This window comes from Vespula vulgaris, chromosome 7 (assembly GCF_905475345.1).
Source record: "Vespula vulgaris chromosome 7, iyVesVulg1.1, whole genome shotgun sequence".
Lineage (NCBI taxonomy): Eukaryota > Metazoa > Arthropoda > Insecta > Hymenoptera > Vespidae > Vespula > Vespula vulgaris.
In genome coordinates this window covers 5,105,301-5,132,392 of record NC_066592.1, presented here as the reverse complement: position 1 = coordinate 5,132,392, position 27,092 = coordinate 5,105,301, and the positions used below count along the sequence as shown (strand labels likewise).

The 27,092-nt window shown below is 27.6% G+C and overlaps 6 protein-coding genes across 12 annotated transcripts; 3 read left to right on the top strand and 3 right to left on the bottom strand.

The window, feature by feature from the left end:
• The first annotated feature begins 75 nt into the window (after window positions 1-75).
• Window positions 76-4,737, top strand: LOC127065248 (DNA damage-binding protein 1). The gene is made up of 5 exons (XM_050997339.1): window positions 76-287; window positions 366-514; window positions 665-3,390; window positions 3,475-3,871; window positions 3,950-4,737. Exons 1-5 carry the CDS (start codon window positions 218-220, stop codon window positions 4,031-4,033), a joined length of 3,426 nt encoding a protein of 1,141 aa, XP_050853296.1. The 5' UTR covers window positions 76-217; the 3' UTR covers window positions 4,034-4,737.
• LOC127065250 (ADP-ribosylation factor-like protein 16) lies at window positions 4,478-5,587 on the bottom strand. 3 transcript variants are annotated; one of them, XM_050997343.1, is made up of 3 exons: window positions 5,335-5,587; window positions 5,189-5,274; window positions 4,478-5,082 (listed from the first exon to the last, which is right to left on the bottom strand). In XM_050997343.1, exons 1-3 carry the CDS (start codon window positions 5,393-5,395, stop codon window positions 4,762-4,764), a joined length of 468 nt encoding a protein of 155 aa, XP_050853300.1. In that variant the 5' UTR covers window positions 5,396-5,587; the 3' UTR covers window positions 4,478-4,761. The 3 variants fall into 3 exon arrangements, with proteins under 3 accessions (XP_050853300.1, XP_050853301.1, XP_050853299.1); XM_050997344.1 differs by having other exon boundaries at window positions 5,365-5,587; XM_050997342.1 differs by having other exon boundaries at window positions 5,189-5,587.
• A 128-nt stretch (window positions 5,588-5,715) lies between these two features.
• LOC127065246 (protein PFC0760c-like) lies at window positions 5,716-20,469 on the bottom strand. 3 transcript variants are annotated; one of them, XM_050997328.1, is made up of 8 exons: window positions 14,496-20,469; window positions 8,751-14,396; window positions 8,317-8,523; window positions 8,113-8,232; window positions 7,723-7,980; window positions 7,532-7,648; window positions 7,380-7,451; window positions 5,716-7,252 (listed from the first exon to the last, which is right to left on the bottom strand). In XM_050997328.1, exons 1-8 carry the CDS (start codon window positions 19,632-19,634, stop codon window positions 7,151-7,153), a joined length of 11,661 nt encoding a protein of 3,886 aa, XP_050853285.1. In that variant the 5' UTR covers window positions 19,635-20,469; the 3' UTR covers window positions 5,716-7,150. The 3 variants fall into 3 exon arrangements, with proteins under 3 accessions (XP_050853285.1, XP_050853286.1, XP_050853284.1); XM_050997329.1 differs by having other exon boundaries at window positions 8,751-19,306; window positions 19,409-20,469; XM_050997327.1 differs by having other exon boundaries at window positions 8,751-20,469.
• A 280-nt stretch (window positions 20,470-20,749) lies between these two features.
• On the top strand, window positions 20,750-23,719 carry LOC127065400 (E3 ubiquitin ligase Rnf157). 3 transcript variants are annotated; one of them, XM_050997680.1, is made up of 10 exons: window positions 20,750-20,822; window positions 20,993-21,097; window positions 21,301-21,419; window positions 21,495-21,760; window positions 21,876-22,017; window positions 22,106-22,309; window positions 22,388-22,630; window positions 22,700-22,860; window positions 22,947-23,214; window positions 23,348-23,719. In XM_050997680.1, the coding sequence occupies exons 2-10, from the start codon at window positions 21,010-21,012 to the stop codon at window positions 23,525-23,527; spliced, it is 1,671 nt and encodes a 556-aa protein (XP_050853637.1). In that variant the 5' UTR covers window positions 20,750-20,822; window positions 20,993-21,009; the 3' UTR covers window positions 23,528-23,719. The 3 variants fall into 3 exon arrangements, with proteins under 3 accessions (XP_050853637.1, XP_050853638.1, XP_050853636.1); XM_050997681.1 differs by lacking the exon at window positions 20,750-20,822 and having other exon boundaries at window positions 20,836-21,097; window positions 23,357-23,719; XM_050997679.1 differs by lacking the exon at window positions 20,750-20,822 and having other exon boundaries at window positions 20,836-21,097.
• A 156-nt stretch (window positions 23,720-23,875) lies between these two features.
• LOC127065404 (60S ribosomal protein L10) lies at window positions 23,876-25,183 on the bottom strand. The gene is made up of 4 exons (XM_050997687.1): window positions 25,063-25,183; window positions 24,888-24,922; window positions 24,365-24,670; window positions 23,876-24,248 (listed from the first exon to the last, which is right to left on the bottom strand). The coding sequence occupies exons 2-4, from the start codon at window positions 24,908-24,910 to the stop codon at window positions 23,918-23,920; spliced, it is 660 nt and encodes a 219-aa protein (XP_050853644.1). The 5' UTR covers window positions 24,911-24,922; window positions 25,063-25,183; the 3' UTR covers window positions 23,876-23,917.
• Window positions 25,184-25,282: 99 nt separating this feature from the next.
• Window positions 25,283-26,691, top strand: LOC127065405 (mediator of RNA polymerase II transcription subunit 9). The gene is made up of 3 exons (XM_050997688.1): window positions 25,283-25,603; window positions 25,997-26,102; window positions 26,409-26,691. The coding sequence occupies exons 1-3, from the start codon at window positions 25,500-25,502 to the stop codon at window positions 26,547-26,549; spliced, it is 351 nt and encodes a 116-aa protein (XP_050853645.1). The 5' UTR covers window positions 25,283-25,499; the 3' UTR covers window positions 26,550-26,691.
• Window positions 26,692-27,092: the final 401 nt, after the last annotated feature.

Below are 27,092 nucleotides of genomic sequence, written 5' to 3'. Positions count from 1 at the left end.
GTACGTATATGTAAGTTTCAAATAGGGAAAGCAATATATCGAATGAAAATAGTATCGAAAGGTTAGTACTATCAATCGAATTTAATGTAGCCAACTTCGTGGCGGGTTAAATTGAAAACACTGGTAAAGAACTCTAAACCACTCTAAACTTCGTTTAAGATTTAAGATTTATAGTTATAACGTTAAAGAACTTTTATAACGGTTTTATAGAAATATTATGAAAGCTATGTCTCATCATTACGTGGTGACGGCACATAAACCTACAGCTGTCACTGCTTGTGTGACTGGTAAGTAATATAATTTTCTTCAAATAATAGCAAACATAATTTCTAAAATCTTTGCTGTTTATATTTCTCTCATTAAAGGTAATTTCACGTCACCAACGGATCTGAATTTAATATTAGCTAAAAACGTACGATTAGAAATATATCTGGTTACTCCAGAAGGGTTGAGGCCCTTAAAGGAAGTTGGAATTTATGGAAAAATTGCTGTAATAAAATTCTTCAGACCACCGGTAAGGTTATCTTGATTCTTCAATACGCCTTAATTACAATTTTCTTTTTTTGCTTTTTGGCTTTTGTTTTTTATGTTCTATATAATATTTGTATTTACTCATGTATATAAGATCTAAATTGGTATCCATAAAGTTTTTGTATTTATACAGTATGAAAGAAAAGATTTGTTATTTCTCCTAACAACAAGATACAATGCTATGATTTTGGAATGTATTGGAGAAGGAGAAGATATAGAGATAAGAACCAGAGCGCATGGAAATGTAGCTGATCGTATTGGAAAGGCTTCAGAAACTGGTATCAAAGCTGTTATTGATCCTAAAGCACGTGTAATAGGACTTAGACTATACGATGGTCTTTTTAAAATTATTCCTTTGGATAAACATAATCCAGAGTTAAAAGCATCGTCGATTCGTATGGATGAACAACAAGTGCAAGATGTTAATTTTTTACACGGATGTGCTAATCCAACATTGATCTTAATTCATCAAGACATCAATGGAAGGCATGTAAAAACACATGAAATCTCACTGAGAGATAAAGAATTTGTTAAAATCCCATGGAGACAAGATAATGTAGAACGTGAAGCTATGATGGTCATTCCTGTGCCTTCTCCAATTTGTGGTGCAATTATAATAGGACAAGAGAGTATTTTATATCACGATGGAACTACATATGTAGCTGTTGTACCTCCAATTATTAAACAAAGTACTATAACATGCTATGCCAAAGTAGACAATCAAGGGCTCAGATATTTATTAGGAGATCTAGCTGGACATTTGTTCATGTTGTTTTTAGAACAAGAAAAGAAACCTGATGGCACACAAGTAGTAAAAGATTTAAAAGTAGAACTTTTAGGCGAAATTAGCATTCCAGAGTGTATAACTTATTTGGATAATGGTGTAATATTTATTGGTAGCCGTCTAGGTGATTCTCAATTGATTAAGTTAATAACAAAGGCAGATGAAAATGGATCTTATTGTGTACCGATGGAAACATTTACAAATCTAGCACCAATAGTTGACATGGCTGTTGTTGATCTTGAAAGACAAGGACAAGGTCAGATGGTTACCTGTTCTGGTGCTTTTAAAGAGGGTTCTCTCAGAATCATTAGAAATGGTATTGGTATTCAAGAACATGCAAGTATCGATTTGCCAGGCATCAAAGGCATGTGGGCTCTTAAAATTGGTGGTGGTAATTTTGATAATACATTAGTACTTTCTTTTGTTGGCCAGACAAGAATTTTAACTTTGAATGGCGAAGAAGTTGAAGAAACAGATATACCAGGCTTTGTTGCGGACGAACAAACCTTTCATACTGGAAATGTGACTAATGATTTATTTATTCAAATTACACCAAGCTCTGCAAGATTGATTTCAAATGAAAGTAAATCTGTTGTATCTGAATGGGAACCTACAAATAAAAAAACCATTAGTGTAGTTGCTTGTAATGGTACTCAAGTATTATGCGCCACTGGTAATGATTTATTCTACATGGAGATCATACATGGTCAAATTATTCCAAAAGGATTTGCTACATTACAGCATGAGGTAGCATGTCTGGATATTTCTCCATTGGATGGAAGCAATGAAGCACGTGTAGTTGCAGTAGGTTTGTGGACAGATATTTCTGTTCGAATTTTAACTATACCTATTTTAGAAGAAATAAATAAAGAATTATTAGGCGGTGAAATCATACCAAGATCGATTTTAATGACTTGTTTTGAAGGTAATACATATCTTCTGTGTGCACTTGGAGATGGTAGTATGTATTACTTTACTCTGCATAAACTGACTGGCTTTCTCTCAGATAAGAAAAAAGTTACGTTAGGTACACAGCCAACAGTACTAAGAACTTTTAGGTCCTTATCTACTACCAATGTTTTTGCTTGTTCTGATAGACCAACAGTCATCTATTCTTCAAATCATAAGCTCGTGTTTAGTAATGTTAACTTGAAAGAAGTAAATCACATGTGTTCATTAAATGCAGAATCATATCCAGACAGCCTGGCATTGGCTACAGATAGTACTGTAACTATAGGAACAATTGATGAAATTCAAAAATTACACATACGAACTGTTCCTCTTGGAGAATCACCTAGACGAATTGCATATCAAGAAAGTTCTCAAACTTTCGGCGTTATCACAATGAGGGTAGATATGCAAGAAAGCAGTGGTGTCAGTATTGTTAGACACTCTGCATCCACTCAAGCTGCTTCAACATCTAGCAGTAGTCATATAGCAGCTCATAATAAACCAACAGGACATACAGCCAGCGAAATTGGACAAGAAATTGAAGTCCACAATCTTCTTATTATAGATCAACACACATTTGAAGTTCTTCATGCACACACATTAATGCCTACTGAATATGCCTTATCATTAATATCTACAAAATTAGGTGAAGACCCAACTTCTTATTATGTAGTCGGAACTGCATTAATAAATCCTGATGAAACTGAACCGAGAATGGGCAGGATATTATTATATCATTGGGGTGATGGAAAACTTACTCAAGTAGCAGAAAAAGAAATCAAAGGATCATGTTATTCATTGGTAGAATTTAATGGAAAACTTCTTGCAAGTATCAATAGCACAGTTCGTCTGTTTGAATGGACTGCTGAGAAAGAACTCAGGCTAGAATGTAGTCATTTTAATCATATTATAGCACTGTATCTTAAAACCAAAGGTGACTTCGTCTTAGTTGGAGATCTTATGAGATCTTTAACACTTCTTCAATACAAAACTATGGAAGGTAGTTTTGAAGAAATAGCCAGAGATTACAATCCTAATTGGATGACAGCTATTGAAATTTTGGATGATGATACATTTTTGGGAGCTGAAAATTGCTACAATCTCTTTGTTTGTCAAAAAGATAGGTAAGATATTACAAAGATAGAAAATATTGACTTGTATTTATAAATAAAACGAAATATGAATTCGTTTGGCGTGTTTTTTTATAGTGCAGCTACTTCTGAGGATGAAAGACAACAAATGCAAGAAGTTGGTCAATTTCATTTAGGTGATATGGTAAATATTTTCCGCCACGGTTCTTTGGTAATGCAAAATTTGGGTGAGTCAAGTACACCAACTCAAGGTTGTGTACTATTTGGAACTGTAAGCGGTGCTATTGGTTTAGTTACTCAAATTCCATTTGCATTTTATGAGTTTCTTCGTAATTTGGAAGATAGATTAACAAGTGTAATTAAAAGTGTTGGCAAAATTGAACATAATTTCTGGAGAAGCTTTAATACTGAATTAAAGATTGAACAATGTGAGGGTTTCATAGATGGTGATTTAATAGAGAGCTTTCTTGATTTAAGTCATGATAAAATGGCAGAGGTTGCCATGGGTCTTATGGTAAGCAAAGCTTTATTTTTAATAAAAAATATTAAAAATATTACTTTCTATTTTTTGAAACACATTATTTTTGTTCAGATCGATGATGGTAGCGGTATGAAGAAAGAAGCAACGGTTGATGATCTCGTAAAAATTGTTGAAGATTTAACAAGAATACATTAAAAAACTTGTTTGACTGATTTTTGCAGTCACTGGTATATAAAGCGTATATATGTGGTAATATACCAAAAGATAAATTTAAAACGAACAAAATGTAAATACAGTTCCACTTACTTAAAGGATAGAATTTATTTGAGAACTTTTTTATTATTATATACGTTTTCATTAAATAATAGAAAAAGTATTATAATTAAACAAGCTTCTGTGTCTGAAAATGTCTCTGAAATTAACAAGTTTTGCAGTTATGATAAATGTTGGCATTTTTAATAAATGCTACATATTTTTACAAGCACTGAATGGTATTGATAGATTCCTATAAATTGAGTAAATTTCATATTATTATTTTTTTTCTCTTTTCTTCTTATCATAATATACATTATTTTCAAATATAAATTATTATAACAGAACAAAAAAATATTTGTGACATTTCCATAAATTCAACTATACTGCAATGTTTTATCATTTATTATTCTCACTATCCCTTAATTCAACATCGTTTGAAGGCATACTAACGATTGCTACTGTTTGGGTAAATAGACAGTATTTAACAATTTTCAACTGTATAAGTACTATGGTATAAATATTTGTGTTATTACTAAATTGTTTTAATAAAGTGACTGTTTTAGTCACCAAATGGAATTATAACAATAAATTTACATATTTGTAAGATTGAGTGTAAATAAAGAGTCATCCATTTAGAGATAGGATTTTTAGCATTGTTTTACGATAATTTACTTTTTAGTACTTTTTACAATTTGTAAAGTGTATGGATCAAATAACCAATTGCGTAAGTCCTCAAGACCTTGTCCTGTTATTCCACTAGTTTCAAATACACTTATCTCTTGAGTAATTTCTTTTTTCAAACGTGCAAATTGAAGCATTAGAAGAGCTTCATTTCTCATTTGTCTATATGAAAGATCCATCTTGTTTAAAATTAGTGCAATTTTTATATTTTTTAATCTTGGCTCAACTAATGCCGAGTACAATAAAACACCAGCTGCACTAATTTGACAAAGATTACTGGTATCCACGACATAAATTAATTTATAAACCTAATAAACAATGGAAAGTATATGACAATATAAACATACATACACACAATATACATATTATGTATATAAAGCATTATGTATGTGTGGCAATCTCATTCACGATTACCTTGTCAAAGTAATGTTTCCATATTGGTGCCATATTACCACCAATCTCTCTAATAATCATATCAAATTCACCAGTATCATTTTTTACTGTAAATAAATTGATACCATTAGTTTGTACTGTATGAGTTGCATCATCTATTTCGTCACCTTGAAGACGTTTCAACAAGAGCGTTTTACCAGATTTTAAAGCACCAAGACACAAACACATGTTTATAATTTATTCTATAAATAATCAAAACTTTATGGTAACTTTATATAAATATATATATATATATATATAAAAGAAATATATTTTCTTTTATATATGTAGATTATTAAAACAATAGCGATATATATTATTAAATTGAAAAGACGACGTTGTATGTCATACGTAAAACGTGTGTACGTATACAATATTGATCTAACAAGAATTCTTAGAGATAATTAAAGTTTGCCTCATGTTTACGAAAATAAATATTAATTGTCAATACAGTGATATTTTATTATATTTCATGAATTTCAACACAGTTGTAGTGTACATGGTTGTAATTTACTTAAACAAAATTCTTTATTATTTCGTACAACGAATATTCAATACATAGTAAACATATACACTTAGTACATAATGTAATTATTTCTTGTAATGCACATTAAAAAAATGTATATTTGAAAATTAATTTTATAAGTACAATCTGTTCTATTGTGTATGAAGTGCATCGACATAAAATACATGGGCACATTATAATTTACGCAGTCATATTTTAACAAATAATAAAATAATATGTATACGTTCATATTTAAAACGTAATAAAACCAATATCACAATATATAGAAATATATAGAACAAATGTGCACAATAGTACAATTTCTATTTGTTGGACTGAGTGAAACATATTATATATTATTGTTTTCTTACAATATTCATAATAAAATTATCTTAATTAAATTAAATAAACTAAATTTATTTAATCAAACTTAATCATTTACTTAACCAAACAAAACGAAATGAGATGTGCTTGGCATACAAAATAATTTTTTCATAATTTGAAAAATGTCAAATGCAAAAAAAAAATAAAAAGCTTTTTAATTACTCGTAACAGAAAATAATTTTTTAACACATTTTTCTAGCAATGTTAGTTATAGACACGTTATGTAGTGAGATAAAAATTGCTTTTTGTGAACATTAATATCATATCTAATGTTACAATAATTAACATATCAAAGCTACTTATTATAGTAGTAATTACATGATAGCAATTTCTCGAATTTATATAGTCAAAATATATTATAAATCAAAACAAAATTAGTTATAAAATGCTATTTAATCTTTAAATGAAGTCTAAATCAAATAAAATGATTTTCGTACGAAAATATGTAATGCATTACAGATATATATATTGTGTGTGTGTGTGTGTGTGTGTGCATAATGTATGAAAATATAAAGCATAATTTTTGGAATTTTTAAGAAGTATTCATAAGAAAAAATAAAATAACAAAAATTGCCTTGTTTTGAGAAAACAAGAATTTCCTAATGTGCACAAGGCACTTGAGGTTTATTTTCCATATCATCCATATCATACTAACTTACTATAAGTTACTATAATTTAGTTAATTACTGCTATATCAATATCAGTAATCATTGTATATCAATATATATTAATTAAATACAAGAATTTCTTGTTTTCTTAATACTTTTAAAGAATAGAGATTTGTTTAATTTCTTATAAATTGACTAATCTTATATTATATCTATAGTATATAATTTAATTTCTGTACAAATTTATTTATAAATATACGTATGTGCAATCAGTGTGTACACTATCTATCTACGAACATAAATTTATAATTTTAAATATACACATAATATGTGTATATTGTTTAACTTATAATTAAGTTCTGTACATAGGCTTCAAAGAAGTAGATTATAGACCAATACTATCAATACTCTTGGAGGTATTTGCGTATCTTCAATATAAGACTAGATTTATGTATACAACTCTGTTGTTGTCATTTCACGAGATACCACTTGTACTTGCTTCGGTATTTGCCATGTATGCAGGCGTTTGTCTTTACTACCAGCTATGATCTACAATAAATAAATTCTCATATTTTTATGCATCTTTATGTAAAAACTATAGCTGTACAAGTAATATATACAAAAAATAATTTTATTATTTATAAAATATTAATATTATCTTCACAATTTTAAATACCTTATTGTCAACAACTTCCATACTCAATAACATATTTCCTGGTCCAGGTATACTACAAATTAGTTTATGATTCTACAAAAAGAAGTAATCAAACAATTCATATAGCAAATTTTACATATTTTAGATATAATTGTAATTAAATAAGATCTTACCTGAATATCAAAAATATAAATATTCCCATCATAACAGCCAGCAAATAAAAGTTTATGATAAAGGCGCATGCAAACGATACCTACACCTGCATCATATTGGACTCTTTGCTCTCCGTTCTATAAGAAAAATAAATATAACAATTTTATATATAATAATATATTGTGTGCAGTTACAAATTTTATATACTAACAGTAAAATCGAAAACAAGTATCGAAGTGCTACTTGTACCACAATAAATCAAGTTGTTATTTCGCATCAAACTGTAAACGGTATGATTTTTTTGTCCACAAATTGTCCGAAGAAACAATCCATTTTGTGCATCTCGTATTGTTATTGGTTGATTACGTGATGCTACAATAAGAACTCTTCGTGGACCTTCATTTGTTGCTTTTAGAGCAAGTACAGATTTATCAGAAAATTGTATGCTATCACCTTTGATAATACCAAACTATAATACAAAAACAACATTATATAATATATAATATATTGCAATATTATTATAATATATTATTATAATATATTACAATACAATAGATATTTATTTTTATCAAATTAAAATTAAAAAATATATCATACAAACCTTTATATGAAAACGAGAAACGTGTCCTGATTTAGTACCAATAAATATTATACCCCAAGCTTGATCCATACACTGAACAGGACTTCCAACATTTGCAACATTATTAATTGGTACACCAGTCTAAAATAAAAGAAAGAATATATATATATATAAAATATAATAATATAATAATAACTGAAGCATAATTGATCATAGTTATTATACCTTTATATTGTAACAACGCAAAGTTCCATCCAAAGAACCTGAATATACCCAGTTCCTTGGATGATCAACACCACTGGATTTGTGGATATACAAACACGTAACTGCTGATCTGTGACCTTTATAAATATTTAATATTCCATTAGATGTTTGACTGTATCTATATATTGAACCATCTTCACTAGCTGCTAGAAATGTATCACCAAATACCTAGAATATATAATATTTATAATATTTTTGTTATTATAAATATAAATGTATAAAATGTTATAAATATATTTTGTTATTATAAATATTATTTAAATATATAATTCAATGTTTTTTTCTTAAATAAAGTTTTTTATGGCTTTTCATTACACATAAATTATTTTAGTTCACATTTTTGAAAAATTACTTAAAGAATGAAAAAAATAAAACCATCCAATCTTCATTTTTACCTGGATATCTAATATAGGTCCTTTATGAACTGTATATTGTCTTTTTAATGGTTGTTCATCTTCTTTAATTACATCTGATAATGGTATTTCCTCATCATGATGAGGATCAATGGTATATTGATCTTTTTTTCTTTCTTCTACAATTTCAATATCTACTTTTTCATCTTGTGGCAACATCTTCATAATTGAAGGAGCAGTTTTTACTGGTGTTAATGATATAACTTTGTTATTGGATTCCAAGGATAAATGTTCATCAGTAAGTAGTGGATTTACTTTATGATGAGATTTTAGTTCTTTTTTATTATCCAAAGTACTATGTGTTTTTGTTATTTGCTTCTGACATAAATTCGAAGTTTGTTCTTGCACATTGTCAGATATATTTTTAACTTTTTTTATATCTTTTGATTTATTTATTTCTACTTCTCTTGTTTTAGATGATGTAGCAAAATGTGTTGAATTTATTGTAGCTTCTGTTGAAGTAGATTTACAGATAGTTATATGAGATTTAACAGAATCTATATGAAATTTTTCTAGAGTATGTTGATATATATTTGATTTAAATACATCAACTAATCTTACTTTGCAATTCATCATTTCTGATTGATTATGTATTTTTCTTTTAACCGTGGTACCTCGTATTTTAGGTGTTAATATTTCAGAATCAACATTAGATGAAAATCGTTCAATTACATTCTCTTTCAATATGAATGACTGATAATTGATAGATGATTCATTTTCTATAGGATTGGTATATTTTTTATCCTTATTACTTTGTAATTTCTGACAATTACGATTTCGTTTCACATTAGATAATGTATTCTCAAGTTCTTGATGCATTGGAGATATGTCTTTAGAATTACATAGAACTTTAGGTGAATCTCTTTCTCCATTTAAATTAGTATTATCATGTTCTATATATTTTACATTATCCTCTGTAGATTTTGAATTCCTTCGTATTTTATTACTGATTTTACATTTGACTGTTTTTTTATCCTGAATATTACTAATTTGAGATGTATTAGAAATAACTTCATCTGCTTCATATACGATTTTTGGTATCTTTATTCCTTCATCTTTTAACAAACAAGTGTTTTGTTTAATATTTTCTTCTGTTTTGTTGTTACATTTAAGTTTATCAGATATTGAAATATTAACAGTAGTATCCTGATTTATTAAACTATCTTCCTTCTTATCAGATCCTTTTAAAGTCCTCTCTGTCACTTCTATAAAATTGTTTATATTTTCTGGTATTAAATTTTTTTGTAATGTATGATTATTTTGATCTTTATTCAATTTTTCATTTGAAATATTTAATTGATTAGTTTCTGTAAGAATAGATATACTAGAAATATGATTATTAGTAAATCTTTCATCAATCAAAGAAGTTTTTTGTTGACTAATATTATCATGATTTGACATATCCACTATAGCAGAATTTACTTCTGGATTATTATAAGAAACTGCAATAGATTGTACATCAATATCTTTAATTGAATTCCCTTCTTTTTCTGTTTGTTTCAACTTTTGCTGAATTACATTCTTATCTGTAATACTTGATGAATGTTTAATAGAATTTTGCTCATGATCATAATTTAGCAAAGAGAAAGCAGGTTCTGTTTCATTTAAGTTTTGTAAAGATTTATTTGAATTTAGTAGTATTTCAGTTTTACAAATAGCTGTATTTTGTCTTATTTTATTTGATGATGTAATCAAATTTTCATTCCCATTCTCTTTACTTTTTTCTACATACAAATCTTTCACCCTATCTTCTGCAACAGCATTTATTACCTCTATTGCATGTTCCCAAATTTTTGCGGATTCAAATGAATTTTCATAGTTATCAATAGTAGAATTTTCTCTCTTGTCATCCAATGAATCAAGTAGATCTCGTTTTTGTTGCAATTTTTTAATATACAATGTATTCAGGGGAATTTCTTCTTCTTCAGGTGTCAAGTAGTTTACACTTTTCAAAAATTTATTCAGTTCTCTTTTTTTCTTTTTACGTGCATTTGCTTTTAATTTTCGAGTTTCAGCCATTTCTCGTTTATACGTTTCCTCTAAAAGAGCAAGACCAGTATTATGTTTCTTCTCTTCCATATCTTCAAATGATGGTGCAAAAGATCCCCAAGTACTATCATCAGAATATATTAAAGATGCTTGTATTGAAGTGTTATCTTTAGATGCTTCAAGGGATTGTGATTTTTGCTTTTTTCTCTCATGTAATGTACCGCCTACTTGTTGATTTTCATCACATGATTTTGTGACACTACTTGGTAATGTACAAAGATGCTTCTCTTTTTCAAAATAAGTTATATTCTCTAATGAAGTACTTTTTATTACATTTTTTGAGGATTCTCTTATAGAATTGCATGTATCCAGATTTTCTTTAAATTGATTATCCTCTTGTATTTTATCTTCATCTTTAAATATCGATAACGATTGTGAGCTTTCACTGCATTCTAATAATAATCCATCTTTAGGACTATGAGATGAAATACTTTGTGTGATATTTATATTTTCTTCCCTCAATAAAGATTTTTCTTTATTCCCATCAATATTTATAATTCTTGATTCTATTTCATCTTGATTTATTTCGAATAATGCATTGTTTGCATTTGATTTCATTATATAATCTGAATGCTCTACAGAGCTTATCTCTGCATTTTGCATTGTCTGTGATATTAAAGTAGGTGATGTTTGAAGTCTTACTGACATTGTTTTTTCTCTGTTCATTTCAGATCCCAAATTACTAGTCAATGGAAGTTTATTTAATAGTAAAGAGTCACTTTCCAGCATTTGATACAAGGTCATTTTTTCTGTCATCAATTTATGAATTTCCAAATCTATTTCTATCATTCTAGCCATTATTTCTTCTTTTATATTTGTGTTTGTAATATGTACAGTATTACTTTTATGTTTTATTTCACGTTTCATTTGCAAATTACTTGTTCTTTTACTTTGCTTTTGTGTTTTTATGCAAGAAGTTATATCTAGATCCTCATCAATTGCATTTTTGTCTACATTGTTTTGTATTTTATCTATTATTGATTTATTTGTTTCTCTTATTCTTTCTAATTCAACAGTAGGATTATGTTTTTTGTTATTATTTACTAATTCTTTAATAAAAGTAGTTTGATTAGATGGAATCAAAATTTCATCATGTATTGTATTATTTATAACAGTTTGAGATATATTTATATCTGGGCAGTCATATGTATCTTTATCATCAGATATACATGCAACCTGCACATCTTGAGAACATTTATTTTGCTCTGAATTAATAATCACATTATCAATATTTTCTTTCTCAGATATTTGATCAATTACAAAATGATCTATGTTTTGATCATCATATGCATGTACTGTTGTATCAGGATTTTTCAATTTCACAGTTTCTTTAACAGAATCCATAACTGTAAAAATATTTTTAGATTCTTTCAAAGAAGATTTCGTTGGAATTTCTAATTTGTTTGTTGTTTTCTTTGTAGGCGATTTCCAAAAGCCCTCTCTAGATATAGATATAGGTAAATTAGAATTAAAATTAGTATAAGCATCATTATTTGAGCATGAATTATTATCATTTGTGCTTTCTTCTTCACATGAGTCTATATTAGTAACAGATTGTGCTATATCCTGGTTTGGCATATTTACATTGTTATTTTCAATTGCATTGCTATCAATTAGTGAAGCTAAAGATGAATCAGTGTCAGTGTTAATTATATTGTTCAAAGTATTATTTGATATGCCACTGAATGAAGAAGCTATTGTATTATTTGTGTCTGACATATTTATATCAGATATAGATACAAAATCTAAAATGTCTTTTTTGCATGATTGTTTTTCCTTAACTGAAGAATCTTTTACAGTATCAATATCTGACTTTTCCATTTCTGCATTTTCTTCACATTCATTTAATCCAACAAATATTTCATCTTGTTTATTGGATACATTTTGAGTATTTGTTTCAACATTTATTGATTGTAAAGATTTGTTATTTTCAATAGAGTATTCAGACTGTTCAAGTGTATTTGTATCATTCTCATTTTTTGTAAAATTTTTGGTATATTTATGTAAATATTTTTTACTGGTCATTTCTTTTTTTTTATTTTTATTGTCTAATAAATTAAAATTATTGTTTAGGATAGCTGTCGCATTGTCATCCTTCTTGAAATTTTTTTCATAAGATAATGTCCCTTCATCTTTATTTAATTGTTCAACTGCATTCAAAGAATTATTGTTAATATTATTATCATACGCCGAAGTATCTTGATTATTTAAATTATGCCGATCGAATTTATCATTACAAAATGATTGCAATTGTTTATATTCATCATGTCTAATGTTATCTTTGCTAACAGTAGCTGCATATTTTGCTTCTAAATCTAATATATGTTGACAGCTACTAGATTCAACAGGGTCTGCAACAAACCCTTTAAATGGACTACCTATACTTTCAGGCGAATTTATTTTATTTCTTATTAAATATTGATTATCGATCATTTCACCATACGTATTTAATGTAGAATTTATCATATTCTCTCCAATTTTGAGATTGTCTGAATTCTCTAATAATTTTTGACCAGTCTGATTTATGGTTGTAGTATCTCCTGTCAAATTTCTATCTTGTTCATTCTGAGAAATTACATTTATACTAGTAATATTTGTGCAATCTACTGATATTTTCGTATTCTTTTGTGATTCATCTTGCACAAGACATTCATTGATCAAACTTGATTGAAAATCAGTAGAAGATCCTACACAATCAGAGACATTTTCAGCAATTTTAGTTTCTATGCATTTATTTTTTTGCAATGCATTTTTTCCTGAATTTTCTATATTTTCATTATATTGTGATAATTCCCGAAGTTTTTTGTTTTCTTGGGATTGTTTCTCACTTTTATTTTTTTGTGAATTAGATTCCTCTGTAATTGAAAAGTTGTAGATTTCTTGTTCTATAGATATTTCATTAGAAGTAGATGTGGCTCTTCTTCTAGATTTTAAGTTATTTTGATCATACTTGACAATAGATGGATTATGATCTTTATTTGTGCTTTTAGTTTGGATGTTACTTAAAGTTCTTATAGCTTTTGTTTTAATAGATTTCGTTTTAATATTTATTGTTTTTGATGTTTCTATACATTTATCTTTATCTATAATTACTATTAATGATTCAGCATTATTTATATCATTAACAATTTTTTCATTTTTCTCATTTGATGTTTTTTTCAATTCATTTTTTGATAGTATAATATCATTAGCAGGAATTTCTTCATTTTTAATAAACATTTTTTCTGTTGAAGACTTTGTATTTGCTGGTAATAATACATGATCAGTGATAGATTGTGCATGTTCATGTTTATCAACTTGAACATTTATTTGATTTTTTTCAATTCCATTTCCGAATGAGTTTAGAATATCAGAAGTATTATTTACTTTTCCCTGATTAGAACTTGATATTTCTTTTGCTTCTTTTATTTTTGTTTTTATTTCACTTTTCTTTTTTATTTTTTCTATCTTTTCCTTTTTTAATTTTAATTCCTTACTTCCTTCTGATTTAATATTTTTAAATTTGCTAGAATCTGAAGATATTTTATCTGTTGTTGTAATAGAATGTTTATCCTTCAAATTTACATGAGACGTAGTTTGCTGCAAAATGTAATTATCTCGTTTTTCTTTTTCATTTATCATAGACTTTGACAAACTATCATTTAATATGTCATTATTTATTGTCTGTTTATTACTTACTACTGCTTTTTCCTCGTTTATTTTCTCTTCATTTTCCAGTTTTCGTTGTAATGCACGTGCTTTGTATGCCTTTATGTCTATCTTTTTAGATGTTGTTTTATTATCCATTAATCTTTCTGTATTTGATTCTTGAACAGTAGTTACTGACAATGCTTCTTTTCCTAAATGATACATTTTTTCTTTTTGATGTTCCTCCATAGCAGATGTATTAGTTAAGTTCTTAATTGTATTATCATTATTATTAAGAACAGTATGCTGTGTTTCTGTAATATTTATTAATTTATTATTTAAACATTCTGATCCTTCATTTATTTCAAATGTGTTTTCAATTATTTTTTGTTTATCTGCATTATTTAATATAGGCATCTTATTTTGTTCATGACATTTTACATTTAGTACTATTTCAGCAGTGTTTTTCATAAATTCTGTTTCTTCTGTGCACTTTGATGCTTCTGGAATTAATTTTAATTGTGCTTTTGTTTTTAGTTGTACTATAGTAGGGATTAATGTAATTCTATTACTCTCTTGTACTGTACATTTGTCTTTATTTTCCAAAATTACTTCCTTATCTATTAATGTCTTGGTAGTCTCCTGCTTTTTAGAACATATATTATTCGCCATCTGTATATCAGGTCCAATACCTTTTTCTAAGGCAGCATTGGATTCTTCTTTAACATTTGTTTCTTTTTTAATTTCTATTTCTGTAAGTAAGCTAGATCTATCAATTTGATCATTATCAGAATTAGAACTGCTTTCAAATATTTTCCTTTTCTTTTTCTTTCTTCCTTTCTTATATTTTAATTTTTTTTCTTTTCTTCTTTTATTTTTTTTATGATATTTTCGTTTCCTACCTTCTTCATTCCATTTACGCTGTATCTCAGCTGTTACTTCATCCCTTATTGTTTCATTTAATGATTTATTTTTAGCTATCTTTTCCTTTTCTTTAATTACTTTAAGAAGCTTAGTTACGTCAGATGGTGTTCTATTATCACTACTAGTGCTAGTATCATCTGTCTCACTTTGACTTGAACTACTCATATTACAATCATTTTCTACATTATCCTCCTCAGACACCCTTTTGGAAAAAGCGATTTTATAACTTAAAGAACTTTTATTCGTTTTAAATGAATGCGGAGATTGATATTTTTTTGAATTTAAAGTTCTATTATATTTTGTATTTTTTAAATTTGTATTGTTGCTATATCTACTTATTTGTGTTTTACAAGAATGTGATGATAAACTTCTTATTTGTTTTCCATATTTTGCCTCCCATTCTTCCTTTGTAAGATTCCTAAAAGCATCTGGTCCTTCTCGTTCTCTTCTAGCCCATCTATTATTCCTTTCAGATTTAGAAATATATTCATTTCCTGAATTACGTTCATGTTGTTTAGTAGAATCGAAAATTTTTGATTTAGAAGTAAATGATGTAGTATTTACTGACATAGTTTCAGTGGGGATGGAGGTTTTTGCTATTTCATATGTTTTATTTGCTTTTACTGTAGGCTTTAATTTTTCATCCAAATCTGATGATTTTAATTCACCTGTTGCTTTTACAGTAACAGTTGAAAGTATATCATCTAAATCAGTCACATTGAATAGTGAATGTTGTTTTCTTTTCTCAACATTCTTTTGTGTAATATCTTTTTCTGCTATATGTACATTATTGATAATCTGTACACCATCAGTTTCAACTGGTGTCTTAGAAAATATTTCATTGGAATCTAATATTATGTTTTCACTGACCTTAGTAGAACTTGTAACTGAACCTATATTATTATCATTAATATTTGATTCTGCAATGATAGAAGCTGTAATTCTACCATCTTCATCTTTTGATTGATTATTATATTCTGTGTCTGTCTTGTTATTTATCTGTTCAAAATTAATATCTTCTGGAATGATATTATTATTTAATATTTCTTCTTCATTAGAATTACTGTTCTGACCTTCATCATTAGTGTGACTAAAAATATTTTCATTTGATTCTAATGGTATGGCATCAAGTTGTAATACTTCACTTAAATGATGAATAAAATCTGTAGGTAAATTGGTGATATCAACGATAGCTGTTGGATCTAACATTGCATTTAACTGATTCATGAATTCTTCTCTATCATAACCTTTTATTTTTTCGTCTTCAGTATTTCGCATCTCTAACGATAATGATGACCTTTTTTCTTTGACAAGATGTTTCATGGCAATATCAAATTTTCGAAGACTAGAATTGTTAATCATATTACGAATATCATTTTTACTCATCTTTAAGAAACGAGTGATAATTCTATTTTTCCATGAAGATTCAGATGGAGGAGATTCTACTTTCTTTCTTTTTTTTATAACATCTTGAGGTCTTTGTGTGGTTGAATTATCAGAAATCATAGAAATTGGAGACTCTACATTAGATTTTCGTGATTCATCAGTGAGACTATTAATTGTATCAATGTCTTTTACTTCTATATTATATTTTGTGGTTCTATCTTGATTATTTTTAATCATTTGATTAGTACATTCTTCAATCTTTTGATTGGAATATTCTTTTCCATGCATGTTTGATGGAGATATACAAGGAATATATCGTTCTTCCTCACCATCTTCAATGTTCTGATGCCATTTTCCTTGTTTATTTATTTTGTTTAACTTAGGATTTAAATGAAACATGACTTTTGGTCGAGTCTGTTTATTTACAAGGGCATTTTCTTCAACATCACAATTTTGATCTAATTGTTTTTCAAGTTCAAAGTTAGGTGACTCATGAGATTCAGTTATAATTTGTTCTTTTAAAGTTACTTTAGTAAACTTATTGCAATGTTGATCTAGTTGTTCTTTTTCCTTATTAATATTTTGATGTATTTGTGTAGAGGATGATGATAAATCACTAATATCTTCTTGTTCTACAGATGTATTTAGTGGGTGAATTCCAGTATGTAGATTTTGCTCAGATTCAGTATTAATATTTACATCATCTATTATATTCATAGCTTGTTTTGCAAATTGCATTGCTTCTTGCATCTCTTGAAATTCATCCTTATCTTGAACAGTATTATCTTGATTGGAAATTGGAGCAAGATTTAATGTTTTGTTATAAAGCAATTCTTGATGTTTAACTTTGTTTATTGTTGCAGATGATGGTACTTCATAAGGTGTCATTTGTAAAGATGCTGTATGAGTTGACATTGGTGAAAAGTTAATTGGAGCAGTTGATAAAAAACTTGAAGATGATGGTATATTTATTTGTGATAATGTAGAAAAAGTTGTAGTTTGTACTAGTGTAGTACTTGGTGGTGCAGTAAAATTTGCAGAGTTATATAATTCTGTAGGATTTAATGAAACTGCACTTGATTGCGAAGAATTAAATGCATGTATTGTTGAATTTGATTGATTTTGTGGCAAAAGATGTTGATTGAATGGCAATGTTCCCTTCTGATTATTAAAATTGGGTGGTGGCTGTTGAGGATTAAAATTTGGTATATTCATTACTTTTTCTTTATGTGTATTATAATTCATTGCAAATGACTTCCATGAATCAAAAACTGGCACTGTTTGTAAAATATCTTCTTGGCTTGAAGAAATGTTAACAGATATAGAAGATAAAGTATTGTGATCTACACATGATGCAGCCTGTGAAGTATCCTTATTATGCATTAACTTTGGCATTGTAGGAAATTGTGATTGAGATCTGCTCAGATCAAATGAAGATAATGCATTATATTGTGAATCTTGATTTAAAGAGGTCATATTTCTCTGCAAATGCAGTGATGATGTATGTAAATCAAATCTTGTTGATTCATTCCGTGATTTATTATACATATAGCTATGTCTTCTGTGTGACCATCTCGATTTAAAAGGCTTTCTACGGGAATTTGTTTGATATTGTGATGGTATCCAATGAGATTTTTGTTTTGTTTTTTTTGATATAGATCTATGTAAAGAATGTTGCATTTCTGTGATTACATTTCCCTGCTCATATTGTATATCATCAGATGATTTTTGTAAATTTTCTATATTAAACCTACTATCAGAATTTGTATATTCAGACTGATACCGTAATGATGTATTCACACAATTTGTATTTAATTCATGATCTTGTATTTGAGTATTATCAGTTTGTAAAACATTTTGAGGTTGTAACATATTTGTTTTTCCTGTATTTCCACGTGAAGAGTATGTTAATTCTGTATTACATGCTTCTGAAACACTTGACAAAGTAACAGACATACTATGTGGAGAATTGGTCCCTTCTTGCAATTTTTGACCATTAACTTTTTGTGATTTATTTTCTGTTAGAATTATATTGTTAATAATTGTCATAGATTCTACATCATGTAGAATGTTTTCTTCAATATCTATTACATCAATATCTTTAGTACTATTTTTTACTTCCTTGACATTATCATGTATAAAATTAAATACATTTCTAACTTCATTAATACCATCATTTTTATCAGACTTTATATTGTCTGAGTCAATCCTACCTATGTCTTTAAAATCATTAAAAGTAAGATTAAGTTCAGGTTGTTCATGCCTTAATTTAAGCATACCTAAATTAAGTATATTTTTGTCTTTTACATTAGACGATGGTATAGTAGACAGATCATCTTGCCACAAATTAGTAATATCTTCCTTGGTAATGGTAGATAATTTTTCTTTCAACCGAACTGCAGTCTCAGTAATCTTTTGTTGACGTTCTTCCTCAGATCCAAGTAAAGGAGTCTGCTGTAAACATGGCTCATCTTTAACATGTTCTGATTGATCTTCATCATTCTGATTTTGCATGAACATTGTTTTAGGACTTCCAACACTTTTATTATAATCTGTGGAATATGGCACAATGGATGATCTATTAGAGTCAAAACGTAGATTTCCTTTATAAATTGTACCCCTTCCTCTACCATTAGGACGAAAATGGGATATACCACGAAAAATAGGACGTTGGAATTTTCCATTGCTCCAAGATAAAAAAGTTGAGCCATGATTTGATCTTCCTGGCCAATTCTCTGGTGGTGGTAATCTATTATGGGATAAATGGGATTGACTAAAACGTGGGTGAGATAATCGGGTCCCACGATAAGCACCAATTGGGCCATTTGGATGAATATCCCGTGGTTCAATCCCCCGTCCTCGAAAACTAGATCCACTCATTACACCCCACGGTACAACACTTTGTTATTCTTTGTATATTTACTACACTTTATTTATCCTTTGTATATTTACTGCACTTTTTATAATTCCATAGACAAAATTAATTAAGTATAGATGAAAGAAACAATTTACATTATTCTTTATTTACTTCACGAAGTTTGTATCACTATACTGAATATGAATCTTCATAAAAAAACTTAACTTGTTTATATATAACATCATGATACTCTTTTATGTCAATTATTTAATAATCCCATTTTTCTCTCATAAATAATTTTAAAAGAATCTTAAATATAATAGAACTATGCAAAAACGTATTATATATAATATAATATTTATATTTGAATTCGAATATTATATTCGTCTTTAAAGAATCAAATTACGGAATGTAATTGATAGAATTGTACTTTTCTTATTCATCACATAACGACATGAAAATACTCGAATATACTGCTTCTGTTAATACATTCGCCATGTTGTCAGTTGAACGTGTCATTAATTATTAATTGCAATTTTTTTCGCATCGACCAATATTTTTTATACTGTTAATAATATTTTCATATATTTTATATCGCAATTAGAAATTTTTTATTCATTATTGCATCTAAATGAGATTGTTTCATATATATTATAATTTATATTGGAGCTTGATAAATATTGGCATTTCATTTTGGATAAAGATATAATAACACTTGTTGTTCTCTATTCGTAGTTTATAATCAATACTTGTAAATAGAAACAAAACAATCACAATATTCGAAATCTATCACTATTTTAAAAAGTATATAGGCCATACATATTTGATGTAGTTGCAACTTTAATGACTGGTCACGTGAGATGAAAACATAACTACAACATTGACTGTAAATGTAGAGACTTTCAAAACCATTGATAAAATCGCGCGTTAATTTGAAAACAGCCTTTACTTGTGATAAACGACATTGTATTTTATAATAAAATATAATAATAGTTCAAGTCAAATAAAATTAATTATATATATTTAAATATATTTAAAATCTATATATATAATTGTATTTACATATTATCAATAAACAAAGAAAATTTGACATGATCTTCAAGTATACAGTTATGCCTTATATTCGTTTCTTTACCTCATCTTTTACCTATGGAGAATGATCTGGATTTTATGAAGATTTATCCACAGAGAAGCTGTCTGTCAATTCTATGGTATAGAATTTTTCGTTTGACAACATGAAACTACAAATCGAATAACTGTATTTTGATTAAACACTATCAAAAAATTAAAAATTACGACGTATTATAAATTATTAGAATTTAAATAATATTTCAAATTTAGTACCACTTAATATTGCCGCGAATTTCTATTTGTTTGACAGAATCGTATAATAAAATAATGGGATCATTAACAAGTAGACAAAATGCTGGTGTAGAAGAAGTTGATATTGTTTCAAATCATGCATATAAATATCCTCCACGTTCTGGTCAGTATAATATACATGTTTTTTTTTGGTTTTCTATTAATGATTAAGTATTATTCAAATAAAATATAAGGAAATTTACATATATACTAATGAATTTATGAGATTATTTATTTATATATACATTATGCAAAAAAGTTATCAATCATTTTTTTATGATTTAATAAATTTATATGTAATATAAATATAAATTATCTTTATATCAGGAAGCTACTTTGGTAGTCATTTTATTATGGGTGGTGAAAGATTCGATACTCCACAACCAGAAGCATACCTCTTTGGAGAAAATGCAGATTTAAATTTCTTAGGCAGTCGACCAACACCTGTATGAAGAATTCAATTTATTTCATAGAAATTTTTAATAATTTGTAGTACATCAAGTAAAAGATATATGTTACAGTTCCCATATCCTCCACCACAAACAAATGATCCTACAAAAACATTAAAAAGTTTAGTGAATATAAGAAAAGAATCATTAAGATTAGTACGAAATATGGATCAAACTTCAACATCCTCTCAATGTCACAATGTAAAGCGTTACGGTGATAGTGATGGTGAAAAAAAACCAAATCGTTTCAATATTGAATTTACTTTTGATTGTGATGTAAGGTGTGCTATCACAATATATTATTTTTGTACAGAAGAAATTACAACAAAAGGGGTTACGTATGTATTATTTTATATATCAAAAGAGTATATGTTCAATCTTTTATATGATAGATGTAACATTATTAATAATGATTTAAAATTATATATAAAAAAGTATCTTTATGATTTATAGATATGTACCAAGAGATCCTTCTATGAATTCTGAAACATATCATTATAAAAAGGGTGCTAATCAATTGTTCTCCCAAACATCTCATATATTTGATCCAAGTCTTTATAATGAAGAAGATTTAATGTATAATGCAGATAGAGAAGTACTTATTACAAATATAATGTTTTAAAATACAATAAAGTTATTTCCTATTTTATTTGTTTTATGATCTTTTATTCTTAAATTAACAGATTATTCCAATAGCAATCTATTGCATAGCAGAGGAAGGATCAGATGAACCAAAACAATCTCACACAACCATTGCTGTAGTTGAAAAACATTCAGATGGAACATATGTATTAAAAGCACTTAAGCAAAAACTTTATGTAGACGGACTTTGTTATTTATTGCAAGAAATTTATGGAATTGAAAATAAAAACACTGAAAGTGCAAAGGTAATAAATACATTTATACCTTTCTGTTAATTAGAAATATTTTGCTCGCTCTTGTCATCAGAAAATACTATTGTACAGCAACAAGGCAGTGATGAAGATACGGATGATAATGGTTCTGAATGTGTAATTTGTATGTGTGATGTACGTGATACTTTAATTTTACCATGCAGACATTTGTGTTTGTGCAATGGCTGTGCAGATTCCCTTCGGTATCAAGCAAATAATTGTCCCATATGTCGTGCTCCATTTCGAGCTCTTTTACAAATTAAAGCACTTCAAAAAGCAACTGGAACTATTATATCCAATCCACCGATACCAGAGGTAATATTATGTTTTTTATAAGCCATAGAACTTTTAATAGAATACAATTGAATATTTTTAAACTTCTAGGGTAGTTGCGAGAATATTCCAGCAGGTTACGAAGCAGTATCTCTTATAGAAGCTTTAAATGGTCCATATACACCAAGAACTGCTGTTCTTGCACCTGAATCTCCTGATACACCAGATACAGATACAGCAAGTGCTATTCAGGCTGCAGAAGCATTAAATAGGTATATTTAGAATATAGATATATGAGTCTATATTTAAAAAATGATATAATACAGAACTTATTAGAACTTATTAAAATATTCTGCAGATCAGCCGAACGTACGCCCATTTCAAAACACTTGTCTTCAAAGGATGTAGATATGAGTGCTAGAACTAGTGGCACTCCATGTCCCACACCAGAATTTAGAATGTCAGTTCTTCTTGCAAGGGATGAAAATTCAGGATCACAAAAAGATTTACATACTCGATCTCCTGCAGTAAGAACCAAATCCGGACATCCTCGTGATAAAACCGGTCTAAGATCACGTGATACTCTCAGATTAGTAAATGAAAAACAACCCGTTTCATTATATGAAGTAAGTCTTGCAACTGTAAAATTTTTTTATTTATTCATCATGTATATGATAATTCAAAGTTGATTCTGCATTTTATAGTGTTAAAATTGTAAAATAGATACAACTTTCTGTGTATATCAACCATATACATTAGTATTTACAGGGTCAAGGACAAGATGAAGATAGTGAAGCAGAAAAATTATCTCCACTGTTAGATGCAGCAACCAGTACTGAAGTTTTAGATGTTCATAATCATAGAATATGTGATGATATTGATGATGAGATACAAAATACAGAAAATGATGATAATGATATTACATGTCACTCTCATTAATTTGTAATATCTCGAACTTCTGCAGGATATAATTATTTTTAAACACATTTGTGCACATTATGCTCTCTTTAGAAATCGTCATATTTTATCATGTATATATTGTAATTTATTTATCATTTTATTAGATACTATTTCAAAGTATTTTAATGTTAGTGTAAGTACTGATAATTGTAAATATATAACTTTATGTAATATCAGTATTTTAAAATAATGCATCATCAAATAAAAATGTTCTTTTTTTTAATTGCTAAAAATGTGTTATAATTATATTTTGTTGTTTAAAACTTCGCAATTTCATTATAATATATACTTCACTTTAATCAAGGATGAAATTATTACAACAGAAAATCTTCTCTCGTTTTTATTTAAATTGAATGTCAAAAATCATATTTATGCTGTAGCAAGAACTTTCCTGAATTTTTTCCATTCTTCAAGAGGTCCATGCTCAGGTAAATATTTAACATTACAACCATCTGGAGCAAGACGACCAAATGCTTTTAATTCTTCATATACACCACGGTCATATTTAGTAAAACCCCATTTCTTAGATACATAAATCTTCTGACGACCAGGGAACTTAAATTTTGCACGACGTAATGCTTCAATCACAGCAGCCTTATGCCGATCTGATGAACGCACACTCATAATAGGTTGTCCAATATGTACTCTAGCTACAGTACCTTGAGGTTTACCAAAGGCCCCTCTCATACCAGTTTGGAGCCTATAAAAATAATTTTTCTTTGCTTCCTTTGTTTCATTTAATTTCTATATAAACTTTCATTAAAAATTATAATTCAGTAAAATAAATATATAACTATACAAATGAAATTTACTTACCTATCAGCTCCAGCACATGATAACATTTTATTAATGCGAATGACATGGAAAGGATGAAGCCTCATACGAATATGAAACTGATCTTTACCAGCATTCTTAACCATATATTTATTGGCACAGATTCTACCTGCTTCAAGTGCCTCTGAACTAAGCTGTTCATATTCATCAGACACTAAATGTACACATAATGGAAAATCTTCTACAGAAGCTTTCTTCTTTCCAAGATCGAAAATACGGATTTTTGGATCTGGTACACCACGACAAAATCTTGATTTTGGATAAGGTTTGTTTTTACAATACCGATAACTGAAATAAAATATATTATTTATATGTTTAAAACATATCTTTTTTGTAGAAAAAACATTATACACGTAATACGTTATATATTAATTCCAATCGTACTTTTAAGTCACAAACAAATTTATATATTACACTTTATTTACTTTTTGTTAATAAATTATATTGGACAAATTATGCTTTCTTCAACAAAAATATGTTGCAATGTCTATAAATTATTACATACCATCTAGCTGGTCGGCGCCCCATTTTCGTCTTTAACTATAAAAATAAAATACCAAATATTAAAATATTTCGTATAAATACATATCAAATAAGCTTATATAAAAATTAATTGTAAAATATACAATATATTCAACGATGCCACTTGATTATTTTCAATATTAATAACATGATCTTACCGACGTACAACGAGGCTAAACAAGAAAGAAGGAAGAACACCTTTATGTCACGAATTTGTTCTAGAAAGCGTTGTGAAGTTGGTTCTAACCATAGAATCGATTAATGGTTAGTTTTCATGAAAGAGTTATTCTCTAGACCCAATAGATTTCAACCAATAGATAAGAGGTACCGATAATTTGAAATTCCAAAACTTTACCATTTTCTCTTTCTTTGCGTTGTATTGTCAATTTTGTTAGATCAGCTTCTAGAAAATTTTGATTCATTCGTTAAACGGATGTCAGAATAAGATCATAATTTGAAGAAGTATCGATACATATAATCCTGTAATTATTGTGTTTCATATATGTTTCATATTGTGATTGTACATTTATGAAATATGAAAAATTCAAGAGTGCTATCATATAAAATGTAAATTTTTATATGTTTTTATCATATCATGGAAACTTCAGAGCTAACAGAAGAAAGTCCTATAAGAAGTTCATTTACAGTTGATGATTTAGATATTGAGATACTACCGCTTATTTATGATATATTAAGAAGGTGTGTATTTTAGTTATTGCGCGGGTTGTCAGTTTCGTAGTAGCTACGTAAGCGTGTTGTATATCCAAATATTATTTATATATGTATATATATGTGAGTTGAAATAATTTTTCATCAGATTTGTTACATATAAATTAATTATTTAATTTGTATTATTACGTTACAAGTGGTCAAATATTTCGTATAATATTTATGAGTTACTTTTAAATAAATTTTGTTAGAGGTTATAAAAAAGATAATGTCGAATTGAAAATGGACTGAAAAATATTTAATCACAACATAGTTACTTAAAACAGTGACAACATTTTTATATGAGTCGATTTATTATTTTATATAATATATTTATAATTATTACTTTATTTTAATTTACAATGATTATTTTATTTCTTCTAGTGTGGAAAAAGATCCTCATGATACAACTCAAAAAGCAAAAGAATCACAAGATACTAGTCATAAAATATTAGAATTACAAAAAAAATTGGATTCTGCAAGAGCTCAGGTAATAAATATTTTATATTTTATGTTGTATTCTATAATGATTTTTTACTCTTGCAATGCACGTCTATATGTTGTTTCTATTTTTAAATATATATATATATATATATATATATATATATATATATATATATATATATATATATATACATATATATATATTTTATCTTGATTGCAATGTTCAAATGGAATAGCTAGTTATTATATGTAAAGAAATAATTCTAAACAAATAGTTTATACAAAATTAATTCCTTTAAAGATATCATCAAAAACATATCTTCTTTTTAAAATAAAATTTTTTGTCTTTTAGATTAAACGATTACCAGGAATAGAATATAGTAAAGAAGAACAATTACAAAAACTTGAAACACTTCGTAAACAGCTTCGGCTCAAACGTGAACTTTTATTGAAATATCGTAATATGTGTACATTTGAAGTACCCAAAATATAAATATTTATATTTTTGCTGTAGCAAATCGTTTTAAAAAAACTATTCAACATGGGTATTATACGCTTTCTTATGCAATATTTAATGAATAATGAGCAATTAATCAACAAGTTAGCAGATTCTAAACCAATTAGACAAAGTGCCAAATTAGTGGTTTATTTATTTTCACAAACAGGAAAAATAAATAATGTATATAAATTAAAATCTCCAGCGGAAGCTTTACAAATATTAAAAAATTTTGCAAACAATATGAAGAATGAACTAAAACAAGTTAGAGAAAAAAAGAAGTAAATATATGATTACATGTATACTTCTTATAGGAACTAGACAACATTTAATAACAATGTCTATTTCTAAAGATAGTAAAATTATCATTGGTATAAAAAAATTCTTGCCAATGATATAGTTCAACAGTTTTCATGTAGTCTTGATCAATAAATATTTCTGATTACAATAAATGGAAAAATTTTTTTATTGTTGATATAAAATAACTTCTATAAGTACAAAGACACTACCTTAGCAAGGTAAATATTTATATATAATGCA